We start from the raw sequence: 14,764 nt of genomic DNA, 5'->3' as shown, positions 1-14,764 counted from the left end.
TTTTTAAATTAAAAAAAACCCTACCAACTTGTAGCTTGTTACATTTTCCAGGGGAGAAAGGAAAGGGGAAAAAAAAGGAAAATAAAAAGAAATATTGAGACCATTTATTTGGTTAAACTAATCTGGTCATATGAGCCTACTTAAGAGACAGCTGAGCGAAAGGTGGCAGAACCAGCATCTTCCAGGTACCCGGAGCAGTAGCAAAAGCTTGTAAAGAGTAGCAGGCAATTTCCTTACAATAAAAAAGCTAGGACTAGAAATTATGGATCATTTCATTTCTTTCACAGAGAGACATTTCCCTTCCTCTTAAGGACAGTGCCTTCTTTTGGAAATATAAAACTTATCTTACTATCTGTCACAGGTGTGGGGGGGGAAGCACCTCTGATTTAACCTTAGAACGATTCCTTTTGTTAAAGACAAGCCGACTTTAAATCAAAATAGCATTCCTTATAGCAGATAGTTTGTCATAGTTTTCAAATTCACATCTACCTCTAATTAAAATTAGACCTTCATTATATTGTAACCAAAAAAAACTAAAACAACAAACCAAACTAAAAACCAATAAAGATTTTTTTAACTTGCTACTTTTCATAAACTTATCAAAGAACTGAAGACCACCACTTCTTCTCCCAAAGGCAAGGAAAAAAATTGTCACACTATCTCAAACCAAATAGCAAAGAATCATTCCAAGGCCAAAAACCATCAACACAGCAATAAATCTCAAAAATTGCTTCCTTGACAATTTGGGGGAAAAGGAAGAAAGTCTTGAGTTTACAACTGAAAGAGATCTTCCTGTATTACATATAAGACATATTCCTGAGCCACAAGTAAGTATTTGCTGACTACTGTTAAATCACAAGTCTTGTACAAGCCAGAGCCCACAAAGTAGGAACGCAGGAGGTACGCAGAGTACTTCAACATATCTGTCATAAACTATTGACTTGTATAAGCCCACTATAAATTCTCATTTTTTCCCATTGAGAAAACATCATCTGAGGTGCCAGATCCATTAAGTCTCGCACTGTGACTGCAGGACTTATGTTCACATCCCCTGGCACCTCCAAGGGTTGAGGCATTGGAAAGCGAAGCCGTGAGGAGAACCTTCCTCCCAGCTGGACAAAGTGGCACCTCGGGGAGGACAGCAGCTGGGCAAACAAGTCCAAGCAAATTCCGCTCTCTTCTACCTTGGAATGTTTCCAAAGGTGTTTATATACGCTTGTCTCTTTGATGGGAAGGTGGCAATCAAATGCGTTTAATTTCTTCCTCTAACAGTTTATTTTGAGAATGAGGCAAGCGTCACCTCTCCACCATTTAGAACCAAGAGCTCCACGGAGTAACGACTTCCTTCCTACCAAAAGCATAAATCACCCTCTGCCAGCAAGCTCTGGATGGTCCAGTGCAGCCAGTGAGACGTTATGTTTGGAACACTTGACTGCAAGCGCAGAAAAGCTGGTATCCAGGAAAGTTGGTAGTGCATGGCTGTATAAAAGCAAGGATTGTTATTACACATTTTCAAATGCTTGCAGGCCTAGGAGGTGTGTTACCCATCAGAAGAGACACAGAAATTCAAAGAAGTTAAATGACCATCTCCAGACCACAGACAGAGGATTACACTTCTTCAGTTTATTCCGCACATCCACTTGTGCAAACCCTTAGTGCAGACTGCACACAAACTTAATTCATGTATTCCTGTTGTTGTACCAGTCACTTGTGAAGCCACAAGCAGCTCGGCAACGTGACTCCTCACCGGCCTGCACCAAACCACTGGCAGCATCTCACCTGGCAAGAGGTCAGGATCTGCAAACAGCCACTCTTGCACTTTGCACATAGACAGTATTAAAGATAAAAGGCATGGTGTAGAAACATGTCAAATAATACAGTCTGCATTCATACATAAGGTGATAAAATGCAAACTTAAGCTAATCAGGAATCAACGTTAGGGATTCATTCCTTCACAGGAAAAAAGTCTGTTGATGTAAAGCTCGCAGAAGCAAGCACTGGGTGCTTCCCAGTCCCACCACGCGGGTGCAGGCAGACAGGAGCTGTACCATGCTCCAGGTACCATCAGCATGGTCTCCTTTAGGTCACCAGCAGAAATCAGGATGGGACACGTACATCTTTATCTTCTGTGGCCAAACAGGAGGGCACCGTGGAGCTGTGGCTGTTTTGCTCTGCTGCCTGTGCCACCACTTCTGAGTGAATGGTTCCAAAAATCAGGTGTCAACAGATGGTCTGAAAAACTCAAACATTTGGTAAGGAAAAGGTAACTGCCCGGCTTCAAATCTGGCTCAGACACCTGACTTAATCAGCTTGCTCCTACAAAAAGAGCCACAAATTCTGTAATCACTACAATTTATCAGGAGTTTTATCCTTTCATCTCATTAAAAAAAAAAAAAAATCATCAGTAGCACCAGCTGCTTGAATGCCAGGCTTAGCAACTCGCTGTCTTCCTAAAATAACTCCGTTTTCTTTGGTGATCATCTAGTTCTGATAAAAATCACCCACCGACTAGAATTAAGCAAATTTTATACTTCACAGATAGTCCAAAGCCATGGAGATTTCCAACACTATTTCGACCATCACTGCTGACTGCTTATTAACTACCTGACACTTTGATCCTATTTCGAGCATTTGGCACAACAAAAACTACTTTCCAGTTCACCAGCAGCAGCACCTATTCAAGAACTGGTGTACAGGCAAATATACGCTAGTCAGAAACTGAATCAAAACCCTTGAAAGTATCATTGGCTTCCCAACCCAGATTATCTGAAGTGAAATCCTTGGCACATATCTCAGACCACCCTAAAGAGATTGTTCACTTTCCATTTCCAGAAGGAAGCAAGTCCTGGTCTGTACTCCTAGGTAAAACAGCACATTTTTCAGAAATGCCAAAAATGCCTAAAAATTTTATTTACATCAATAGGAACTGTGCTTGCTCAACAGCTCTGGAAATCAGGTTTTCAATTATGGAATAAAACCAGAAAGTAGTCCTTTCCCAATCCCATAACCTACAGCAGGGCGCAGAAGTATATTCTACTTTTTATTTTAGTATCTTAAAGTAAAATTTTGATATTTACTTTCTTTTTCCCTATACACCTCAGCTACCCATCCATTTAGCTGTGTGATTATGGTCTTTCTTACCCGGGTTTCTAAAATTCCCTGGTCTTCATTTTCCCAATCCTTAATCTCTGCAACCTCTAATTCCGCTTGACAAGTTGATTTGAGCAGGATGCAGGAGCACATGCATCTTTGAAAGAGAAGTGGAACATTCCAAAAGGAAATAGGAAAGTCAACAAATTGCTCCAGGAATTAGAATAATGCTTTTGACCTTGTGGTTGTTTTTCCCTCTTCCCTTTCATTCTGCGACTGCAGGCTGCTTCACTACGTGGGGAGAAAAAAAAAAACCAACAAAAAACCAAACCACAAAAGGAAAAAGAAAAAGGTAAAAATTAAACCCATGCACACTGCTTACAGAACGTACAAGCATGATCTTTGGAAAAGCAACTCTGTTCATGGTGAGTGTGCTCTTAAGAGATAACACAGAACAAGAGGATCCTAACAAAAATCACACAATAGTTTGGCACCCCAATGTTTAACTAAGACCAAGTAGTGCATCGTTATCTCCCCCACTTGTAAATTTCTTGGTCCTCATTCCACCTACCCTCTCTTACTCACCCCTACTATTGTGCCACTCCAAAACCACTCAGCTCTGAGTAGGCCTTGAAATATCAGCTCGAATCAGAAAAAGAAAATAGTAAAACCAGAAAGAGTATCTTTGAAAATATAGTAATTCGGTGTTAATATGCTGCAAATGGCAGAACTACCTGCCCCTATGAAAATGACCTACCTAGCGTGACTAACTCCTGCAGGAGTTGAGAGCCTATGTGCTGAGATGCTGAATATCTTCATGGTCAACCAAAGCAGAACAACTTCAGCTACAACTGTATTTACTCAGAGTACCACACTCCAAACCCGTTATTTCAAACATCTACCAAGAAAAAAAAGAAAAAAAAAAAAAAGAATCTGATGCAAAAGGTATTTTGATAGTTCTTGTGTTTGCTTTTTTTAATTCAGAACAGCAATCACATGCAGACAGACTGGGGAAGGTTCCTTCTTTTGCTCGTTTGTCGGCTGGCACAGCAAGCACCCTGGGAAGGCTTTCGTGTTTCTTCCAGCCCCACCAGGGACCCGCAGCTGATCCGCTCACAGCACTTGACAAAGCAGAAGCACGGCCGGCAAGGCACGCAGGACACCCGTGAGGGGCTCCCCCCGCTTCCTCCAGCTTTCACTAAACAGAGTCTTTCTGGCTTATTACTCTCTCCCCGCAGCAAACATTAACAACAGAAGCAGCACAGAAAAACCTCGCTGCTAAGGATTAAGAACATCAGTCCTGACCTTCTCTCTATGTGGAAGGAATTCAAGTGGGCCCTCAGGAAAATGAAAGCAGGATTTATTTTAAGTAGACCTTTTATGAAAATGACTGTGGTTTCCAGCTTGTCAGATAGACTTCGTCAATAAATAGCCTCATTCACCTTGCTGTGCCTTTAAAGCAGGTATTGTTCTGGAAGTGTTGTGGCATATGAATTTTGCTAGGCATACTTTCTAACTGTGCTGATACTACTGTAGAATATTATAAAAGGCAATTGTTCCTCAGGAAGGTCCATAAGCTGTGATTTATTAATGAAATGCCAAACCTGGGAAACGAGGCAAAGGTCTCAGGAGTGCAGGGTAAAGTAAATAGCATGACAGAACACACATGATGAGTGCTAGCAAAACCAACAGAAACATGCACACAAAAAGAAGACGCAAACGAATTCCTCTCCTTGATGGTGTTAAACATCGTCAGCTAAGAAATATAGTCTCCAAGTGACTGAGGAATATGCTTAGATGATATTCATACATATAAACCACCAGATAAATGGCAATATGATGCCAATTACAGCACAAATTAAAGTCATAATAATTTGGTATAAAATGCCTTGTCTTGGCTAAGAAGCATATGCAAAGAAATGTAGAGGCAGCCGTACCTTAAAATTAGTCCTGAAGTAAAAAACAACCAACTGTAGCATATGAAAGAACAGGATAATAATATATATCTCAGTTGTATGTAATGAATATAACCTGAAAATCATCACGTTTCCTGTAGCCATATGTAGCCATGACACACAGAGCAGCAAAGCACGTTCTTTAAAAAGATGTCTCCTGGAGGATACTAGAGATTATTTTTTTTAAATTGATGTGAAACATAAGCAGCGTTCCCTCCTCAGACATGAGCAAGCTGCTGCACATCATTACGTGTTCCTGCTGAACAAGCAGAAGGTGCTGTGAACCACCATAAGGTACCTCCACGAGCCTTGGTCATGAGTATCAAAGCAAGACGAGGCCAAACAGTATTGAGGTACAATAAATTCCTCCTGACTGGTCAGGTACAAAAGCTACTGTTTCAAATTAATTTTCCAGATCACCTTGCTCCGAATTACTCCATCGCACGCACTTGAGTTTTCCCCACTGTCAACCCTCCACATATCAGGTACCACACAGAAAGTGGAATCTCATCCATCATGCGCTCTGTACGTACGTTCACAGCCACAACTACAGCACAATCTGCATTTTAATCACACTGCTAATTAAGCAGCGACCTAAAAATGCCATGCGGAGTAGCCTTTCAAACTTCTGAAGGGTTTTCCTTTCATGCTCATTGAATCACTATGACATGTCAAAGAAATAACTGTGGTCCTGACGATACGCCAAGAATCGTTGTCCCCTCTCTAGTTCACCAGGTGCTCACCGCTTCTTCCAGCATACAAAGGCAGCACTATGGGCCCTTGGGTACGCTAGTGGCCATCTGAAGCATCAGATTATTTCTCTGGCCTTGTAACTGGTATGCTTGGTAACCGAAAAAGAGAGTGCTTCATCCATTTCTCCAGTACCTTTCTAATCTACCTAGTCCCAAAGCTGGAAGACAGACCACATCCATTCCTTGCAACTGAGCCTGTCTTTGAAAATGATCAATAAACAAATCTCATCCTATTTTCCCAACTACTATTATTTCTCTGGGATGCAGGTGTTTGCAATAGCATCCCCAGCATGCTACTCAAAGCCCAACCAGACTGGTGAGGAAGTTCATCACAAAGAGCTGAGCAGAACCTGAGGATTTTTTGGCTAAAACAGCTCAAGAGAGGTCAATTTGCAGAGCATGCTGGGCATCTGCGTGGTGAAAAATCAAGTCTCAAAAGGTTTCAAAGAGCTGCTTAACGATGGACTGCAACTTGCCACGTTAGTCATTACGAAAAAATCTTGGCCAGAGATGACATCAAGGTCCTTTACTCCCACAGCGGGAGGTGCGCTAAGGAGCAGACCTTTTCTTTACTCCCCCTTCAGGCCTCCTGAAAACAGTCATTAATTGTCACGCATGATAGGGATGGCGGCAGCAAGAGATGAGCCTGGCTGTGCACCTAAGCACTGTGTAGAGCAACAAGTCCTCCTTGGGGAGCTGCTCATGTGGAGCTCTTTGGCCGATAAGCAAGTGGGATTAGCAATATGCACACAAAATGACCCAGGGAATTAAAGTTATACACAAGGAACTAACAAAGCAATTTTTCAAGTGACTTCCTCCTTATGTAAGAAGGGGAACAAGAGCAAAAGTACACGAGGAGGACGAGGAGGGAGCCTTCTCTCTCCAAACAATAACAGACTGGAGAGCTGCCTTCTCTGTTTCTGCAGTTCTGAGCAGAACACCTCCCCCCCCATCTAGTAACAGACATGTTCCAAGCAAAGCACTGTTTCTTCTCCTGAAGTATAATAATGCTCACAAAATGAAATGGAACAAGAAAGCTTCATGCCTTAGATGTCCTTTATCAGCACTACACATACATGCCAACAGGGCTATTACCCTAATCACAAACGTCAACAACAAATTAGCCCTGTTTAAAATTCAATGGCAACAAAGGCAGAAATCCAATACGTGCATTCTCTAATAACAGTCCATGTAATATATTCTGCGAGTCTCCTGTGAGCTTGTTTTGTGGATGCACACGCATCGCCTCTTGCCACTGAAAATCAGTTCAGTCTTCACTGCACAAATGTCTTCACTTCTGCCAAAATAATTTCTAGCATTTCCATTCTCTGTGCCACAGAAAGGAAAGTGTTAGTGCCAATGAGAATGAATATAAAGTTTTGTCCTCTCTTACCCCTGCACACCTACACGCTCAAACGAAAGGCACACAAACCGCATGCCTGTTTTCTCTAAAACCATTCCTTAGAAAATCGCAAGCTACTGCTTCCAAGTTTGACTTTGCAATGAAAAAGGAGAGAAAAATGGCTGCTAAGACAGTTTTGTGTGTTTGCTTTGAAAAGAAAGCAGAACATCTTACACTTTATGAAATGTGAAAAATCAACTGATGCATCCCATGCTGCCTACAAGCTGCAGAACACTGAGAAATAACCTGTCTGGGGCTTGACTGAACGATGGTCCTACTTAGGGGAAGCAATGTCGTATGAAAGGCGACCGCTGTTGCATTTGGAAAGCGGCTTTCTTAAGAGCCTAATATAATGAATTGTGCCTGCAGTTCACGTGTCCTGAACTCCCCTCTCCTCGTGGTAGAAGACATTCCTGAGAGTGTCTGAAGCCAAACAGGATAATTTATTTCCAGGAAATGTGCCTCTTCCTACTGTATGCTTTCCTCAATAATTCATACTACTCGGCACAATCATCTTCATAGTGCTTAATGACAGTATCACAATTGGGTTGTTATGGGAGTTGTTAAAAATAAAATAGAAAATAGCTCCAGAAGTTTAGAATTTCCTGAAAAGCAGAATATTTCAGCTACCTCTAACTATACCTAGGGCTGGGGGAAGCATGTCCAAGTTGATCCCCAGGAACCATTGCCAGTTCCATGTTCACAGTGGGTTTGCTGGGAGGCTGTGAGCGGAGACTAATTGGAGCACTTTGTCAAGAATAGGTGATGGTTCTGGTTTCACTTGGATGAGACACAAAAGCAGATCACTTCAGATCCAGTTTGTTCCACGTTTGGGGTTTTCAATAATAAACACAAGGGAATCTACAAGATGAATTTCAAAGCATCCAGTAAGTAAATGCCTGGAGAGCGAAATTCATGTTGCTTAACACAACATTAATAGTGGTTAAGGGCAAAGCAGTGAACTTATTCTCACAAAAAAATTAGAAGTTGCAGGTTCAAATCAAACAGTGACATTCATAAATCCAGACTGAATTGTTTTGCCTTTAAGAAAAAAAAAACAGAAGGAAAAAAATAATGTGATAAAATCTAGACATTTAATGCACAAAGTGTTTTGAAATATTTTGTTTTGCAGTTTGACAGAAGACACACAATTCAGTTACCCAGAGGAATCCTGGATTAACGTTATACCCAAAATAAAATAACACAAAGTGTCCTTGAATAATCCTGAGAGATTTTTTTTGCAGCAAACCAACAACATTCATCTTACACAGAGTACCAATTCTGACAACAGGAGAAGAAATAGAAAGCAACTGAAACTTCAAAGAACATGGGATAAGATTTTTCAGAAGTGTTCAGTACTGGGCTAATGAGAATTTTATCATTAACTTCCCTGGGAACAGGACTAGGTCTAATACAAACAGTTCTGAGTATCTCTAGCAGTGAGTAATGAAAGCAAGAGGAATACAAGATGACGTACGACCTACAGGTAGAACTAGTGAATAGCTAATAGGGTATTTTCCCTTATTTCCCACACAGCGACTGTCAATGTATAATCTAAATTAATGACTCTGCAGTCTCAAACTGTTTGGTTCATTTTCTGTCTCCTTATCAGGAGCACAGAGAAGACTGTCAGGGTAGACTGAAGCACGTACATGACCTGCACATTCTAGCATAACATAGGTATTAATAACCCATTACTTCCCTACTATGCTTTTGAGTGAGGTGTATGTTTAAGGAAGAGAAACTTTTCCACTATTTCAGAACTGATTACCAACACCTTTCCTAAAGAAGCTTCCACAACACAGCTGCAGAAGGAATTGCCTGTAACTCCTCGTGATCCACAAAGACACCCCTTCCATGTACGTGCATATCTGATCTCTGACAAGTCTAGTACAACCTCACTTTCCTTTCTGTGATATGATTAAGGGTGGATCTAAAATGCTGAATTGTGAAGCTTGGCTTTCCACTACATTATTTACACTAAATAACAATTTCCAGATAATTTCAAATTTCCTACATTCCATTACTTTGCTGATAAGAAATCTTCTGTATCCAGCATTTAGGTTTTAGAAGCATAGTAAAGGTATGAATACAAGAATTTATTTCATTTTCAAATAGCTCTGCAGATGACAGTTCCCAGTCCTGTTTGAAGCAGTGACAAAAAGCCTAATGACTATGGGGGAGGCAGAGACACTTAACAACTTCAGTGGGGTTTGGATCATTAACTCTAATTGAATGCAGGACTCCAGGCCCAGTTTTGCCCTCAAATCAGAGCAATTAGAGGCTGAGACATTCAACTTAGGGGGACATTTTCATCTGTTAAGCTTGCCTGCATTAGTTATGTAGCAGTATGGTTTTTTCACCTCAATCCAATGCATTTGAGAGGAAAACTTGCATTTACCAACCACTTCATCTGAAGATTAAGAAACAAAAGATTTTAACCAAAACGTCGTGTCGCGTGTCTTTCAGCGTTACCTTGAATGCAGCGATGCAGTGTAGGCTGAGTAACGTCATGACCAGCACCAGGAACACTGTGGCTAAGTTCCTCGCATCCCAGACGGACTCGATCAAAGGGATGCTGCCGACCTGCCAGTCGTAGCACAGGGTGATCGGTGCCAGCAGAAGCCAGGCATTGAAGGCCAGAAGGTAGGAATAAGTTAGAAACCTGCAAAAGAAAACAGGTAGTGTGATATATGGAATGACTGCCAACACATGAAACATTTTCCTTTGGCAATTACCACTTACTGTATGGGAGGAGGAAAGAAAAAATTAGCTGTGCACTCATAGGCAATACCATAACTCTCTGTCAATAAAGAGAAGCTAACATAGGTGAGGGGCGCTTCAACAGGTCATTTAAAGAAATAACATAAGATCAATAATATTTATGTGGTTTCTATGCACCAGCCTTTGGAAAACTAAGCAAGCTTCATCTCACATTCAAATACTAGATTTTTGAAGTGACTTTCTACCAGCTTCAACAATAAATGAATAATAACTAAGCAGGTACAGACATATATTGAACTGTTTCATGGTTCACTGCATCACTTCTAGCTGGGTTTAACTTACAATTTGTCCTATGTGCACAATATTGAGCAATTAAAGTCAGACCTCTCTGTCTTTTCTCTTTGCATCCTGGCACAGAGAGAAAATACAGAAGAAAGGAGGCACAGGGTGATTCTCGGCTGATCCCATCCCAGCTTGTTAGGGCTGGGGACAGCTTGCATGAGCTGGCCACAGAAGTAATGGAGAAGTAGGGAGCCTTTCAAATTGTTGTAATCTTCATTAATTGGTATTCTCAATAGGGAGGAAATTAATGGAGAATGGAAATGGGGAACCATGCTGCCCTCTGGGAAGTATGCAGGGCTTTCAGAAGACTGCACAAGAACAGCATGTGTGCAACTGGGCTAAAGAAAGCAGAAAAAAATGAAAAGAAAAGAAGAAAAAAATAAAACCAAATCAACATCCCCTCTACCCCCAAACTTTTGCTGCTTGGCACCTACTTGTCCAAAAATGCATCCCCCTCAAATCACATTTCATAGAATCATAGAATGGTTTGGGTTGGAAGGGACCCTAAAGATCATTCAGTTCCAACCCCCCTGCCATGGGCAGGGACACCCTCCACTAGCCCAGGTCGCCCAAAGCCCCATCCAACCTGGTCTTGAACACTTCCAGGGAGGGGCCATCCACAGCTTCTCTGGGCAACCTGTGCCAGTGCCTCACCACCCTCACAGGGAAGAATTTCTTCCCAATATCTAATTTAAATCTACCCTTCTTCATTTTAAAGCCCTTACCCCTTGTCCTATCACTACATGTCCTTGTAAACAGAGCCTCTCCAGCTTTCAAATACTTCTGTATGCAAGAGGCCGGAAATTACCCCAGCTATCAAGAAGTCAACCAAGCAAAATTGCGACAACCTTAGAACAGACAAATACTTCCTTTGTTCACAAATGGAAAAATTCACATTGTACGCAGCACCAAAGATGGTGAATACTCAAAAAAAAAAAAGAAATTATATTCTATCCTGTACAGGATTTCTTTCATCTGAGCCTGCTTTGGCTGTTGTTATCACACCCAGTTGCCATGGTACCTTAGCAGGTTTATTAAAATGATAACAAAGGATGCCCAAGAGATGTTGAGCCATGTAGACAGAGGATTGTTTCACTCACCACTTACAAACAGGCCTCTTTGGGGTCAAAATACAGTCCTTTACAATAGCACTTACAACATTACATTAGATTTGTGGCAGAAGGGGTAAGACACTGAAGCTAAATGTGACTCCAGGCAGGCAGGAAGTTCCCAGACGCATGTTGGGCCAAGACACGGGGATGAAACAAGCCTAAATTTTTGTGAAAACATTTTTGAATAACTGCAAACTGTTAGGATATCAGTTTCTCTTCTCATCTGAAAAACAAACATCTTCAGAAACACAGCGACCCAAAAGCAGAGAAGCTTACAGAGCTGGAATAACGTTTCACTGTAAACAGTGGAAAAGGCACATTCTCATTTCCCTGCAAATGTAAGCTCCCAATTCTGATGGAAAATGGAATATTCTCACATTTTTAAGGTTTTTGGCCATTTGGTACATTTCCATCCCTCCATTTTCCTCCGCTTCCCCACCCTGAGGTAGAAAACAAAAGCGGGGGGGAAGAAAAATTATTTTCTCTCTTAACAGAGGCAGTGACTAAAAGGCCAGTTTCTATTTAAGAAAGCATCCCTCAAAAACATAATCTAATTCTACTCCTCTTACAATTTTGATTGTTCACTATTTCTAAAGAAACAAATATGTCTTTTCTAGTTGCCAAGCCAATTTCTTCTGGTCTGCATTACAGAGAAACACAGCAACACAAAATCTGGTGGAGCTTAATCATAGAATCATAGAATAGTTTGGGTTGGAAGGGACCTCAAAGATCATTCAGTTCCAACCCCCCTGCCACAGGCAGGGACACCCTTCACTAGACCACGCTGCCCAAAGCCTCATCCAACCTGGTCTTAAACACTTCCAGGGATGGGGCATCCAAAACCTCTTTGGGCAACCTGTTCCAGTGCCTCACCACCCTCACAGTAAAGAATTTCTTCCTAACATCTAATCTAAATCTACTGTCCCTTCAGCTTAAACCCATTACCCCTTGTCCTGTCACTACACTCCCTGATAAACAGTCCCTCACTATCTTTCCTGCAGGCCCCCTTCAGGTACTGGTAAGCTGCAATTAGATCTCCCCAGAGCCTTCTTTTCTCCAGGCTGAACAATCCCAACTCTCTCAGACTGTCCTCATAGGAGAGGTGCTCCAGCCCTCTCATCAACTTCGTGGCCCTCCTCGCTCCAACAGCTCCATGTCTCTCCTGTCCTGGGGCCCCCAGAGCTGGATGCAGTACTCCAGGTGGGGTCTCACAAGAGCAGAGTAGAGGGGCAGGATCACCTCCCTCAACCTACTGGTCACACCTCTTTTGATGCAGCCCAGGACACAGTTGGCTTTCCGGGCTGCAAGCACACACTGCTGGCTCATGTTGAGCTTCTCATCAATCAATACCCCCAAGTCCTTCTCCTCAGGGCTGCTTTCAATCCATTCCTCACCCAGCCTATAGTTTTGCTTGGGATTGCACCGACCCACGTGCAGGACCTTGCACTTGGCCTTGTTGAACTTCATGCGGTTCGCACAGGCCCACCTCTCCAGCCTGTCAAAGGCCTTCTGGATGGCATCCCTTCCCTCCAGTGTGTTGACCACACTGCACAGCTTGGTGTCGTCAGCAAACTTGCTGAGGGTGCACTCGATCCCACTGTCCATGTTGCCGACAAAGATGTTAAATAGTGCTGGTCCCAGTACCGACCTCTCAGGAACGCCACTTGGACATTGAGCCATTGACCACAACTCTGAATGCGACCATCCAGCCAATTCCTTATCCTCTGAGTGGTCCATCCATCGAATCCATGTCTCTCCAATTTAGAGACAAGGATGTCGTGCGGGACAGTGTCAAATGCCTTGCACGAGTCCAGGTAGATGATGTCAGTTGCCCTTCCCTTGTCCACCAACGCTGTAACCCCATCACAGAAGGCCAAGGCGCTCACTCATGATGTTACGGTTGGCCTGGCCCCATCTCTGCTCGGCTGCAAAACAGACTTCTGTAGCAGTCTGAATACAACATCGGTTCAGAAAGGGTTGCCAGCATTTATTTACAGCTACTTACTTAAAAGCCAGACTGAGATCCATTTTGAATCATAGAACGGTTTGGGTTGGAAGGGACCTTAAAGATCATCTAGTTCCAATCCCCCTGCCATGGGCAGGGACACCCTCCATTAGACCAGGTTGCCCAAAGCCCCATCCAGCCTGGCCTTGAACACTTCCAGGGAGGAGGCATCCACAGCTTCTCTGGGCAACCTGTTCCAGTGCCTCACCACCCACATAGTGAAGAATTTCTTCCTAGTAAAGAATTTCTTCCTTTGAGCTTTAAAATAAAAAGCATGTCCATTTATATCAATCACAATAATGTTATGACATATGATATTGTTACAAGTGTGTACATTAAGATTTTCAGAAGCGTTGAGTTAGTTTTGGACTTCGTGTCTTAGGAGAGCCCAGTTTTTGGAGGAAGTGTCCTTTTACGCCATTACATATTAACATTTTCAGTAAGCATCACAACACTGATGGTAGTTTGTATGCTAACAACAATGCACACCAGAAACCCTCCCCTATTTACTAAGACTGAACTGCAGGGTAGGAAGGATCGAGACAACGTTTGGGATCTTGGCAAACTGCAGCATTGCAGTTATCTTCACTGATAAGGCAGGAACTGATAAATCATTACGTAGCACAGAACAAACAAACACAGTTTGCTGCCATAAAAAATTGAGTCAGTTTAACAAATTTTAAGAGGAATTCAGGATTAGTGTGTGTTAAAGCATTTCTGATAGAAGGTTAGGACAAACTGCTGTTGAAGATGAGAAGACAGGCTCCAGGACACACACTGATGAAGAAAGGTTTGTAAACAAGTCTCTCTTTCTCTGTGCTTGTGGGGTTTCTGTCTTCCTCGGGAGCCACATACACAACTTGCTGCCAGAGGCAGGTCCCAGAGGAGATGGAAAATTGCTCCATTCCATTATGGTAGTAATTAGTATCTTAAATATGCTCTGCCAACAACGGCAAACGATTTTAAAGCCTGTGACAGTCATTACCACCTACGTACAGTCAACTGGTTTGCCCCTCCAGACATCCTACTGGAAAACCCTTGGCCACGTCTCTGGTTGTGGAGCCTGAAGGCTCTCACTGATCGTGCATGTGTCAACAGCAGACCCAGAAGCAGGATCCAGGAGGGCGCTGCCTGATTTTAGCAGGCATTTGTAAGCTGCAAGAAAGCTTTGAGCAAGCTCTGATCCAAGTAAAAGCTTGGATATGCTTTCAACATTGGTAACCTGTCCTTGAATGCAATGGATGGCCGTATAAAATAAAGCACTATGAACTATCACTACCCTAAGTACTAGGAACAGGAAAATAGCAGGATGCTAACAATAGGATGCTAATAGCTACTGACAATTTGGTGCTGCTTTTTTACTTATGGCTCTCAAAAGCACG

General features: G+C 42.4%; 1 protein-coding gene across 1 annotated transcript in view; it reads right to left on the bottom strand.

Moving 5' to 3' along the window:
* Positions 1 to 14,764, bottom strand: part of TMTC1 (transmembrane O-mannosyltransferase targeting cadherins 1) — a 145,945-nt gene that overhangs the window by 64,354 nt on the left and 66,827 nt on the right. Inside the window, exon 8 of the mRNA XM_075756233.1 lies at positions 9,675 to 9,864. Coding sequence (XP_075612348.1) covers positions 9,675 to 9,864 — 190 coding nt within the window. The remainder of the gene's footprint in view (positions 1 to 9,674; positions 9,865 to 14,764) is intronic.

This window comes from Balearica regulorum, chromosome 1, assembly GCF_011004875.1.
Source record: "Balearica regulorum gibbericeps isolate bBalReg1 chromosome 1, bBalReg1.pri, whole genome shotgun sequence".
NCBI lineage: Eukaryota > Metazoa > Chordata > Aves > Gruiformes > Gruidae > Balearica > Balearica regulorum.
Note: the sequence above shows the minus strand (reverse complement) of the source record. Positions and strands in the feature narration are given on the sequence as shown.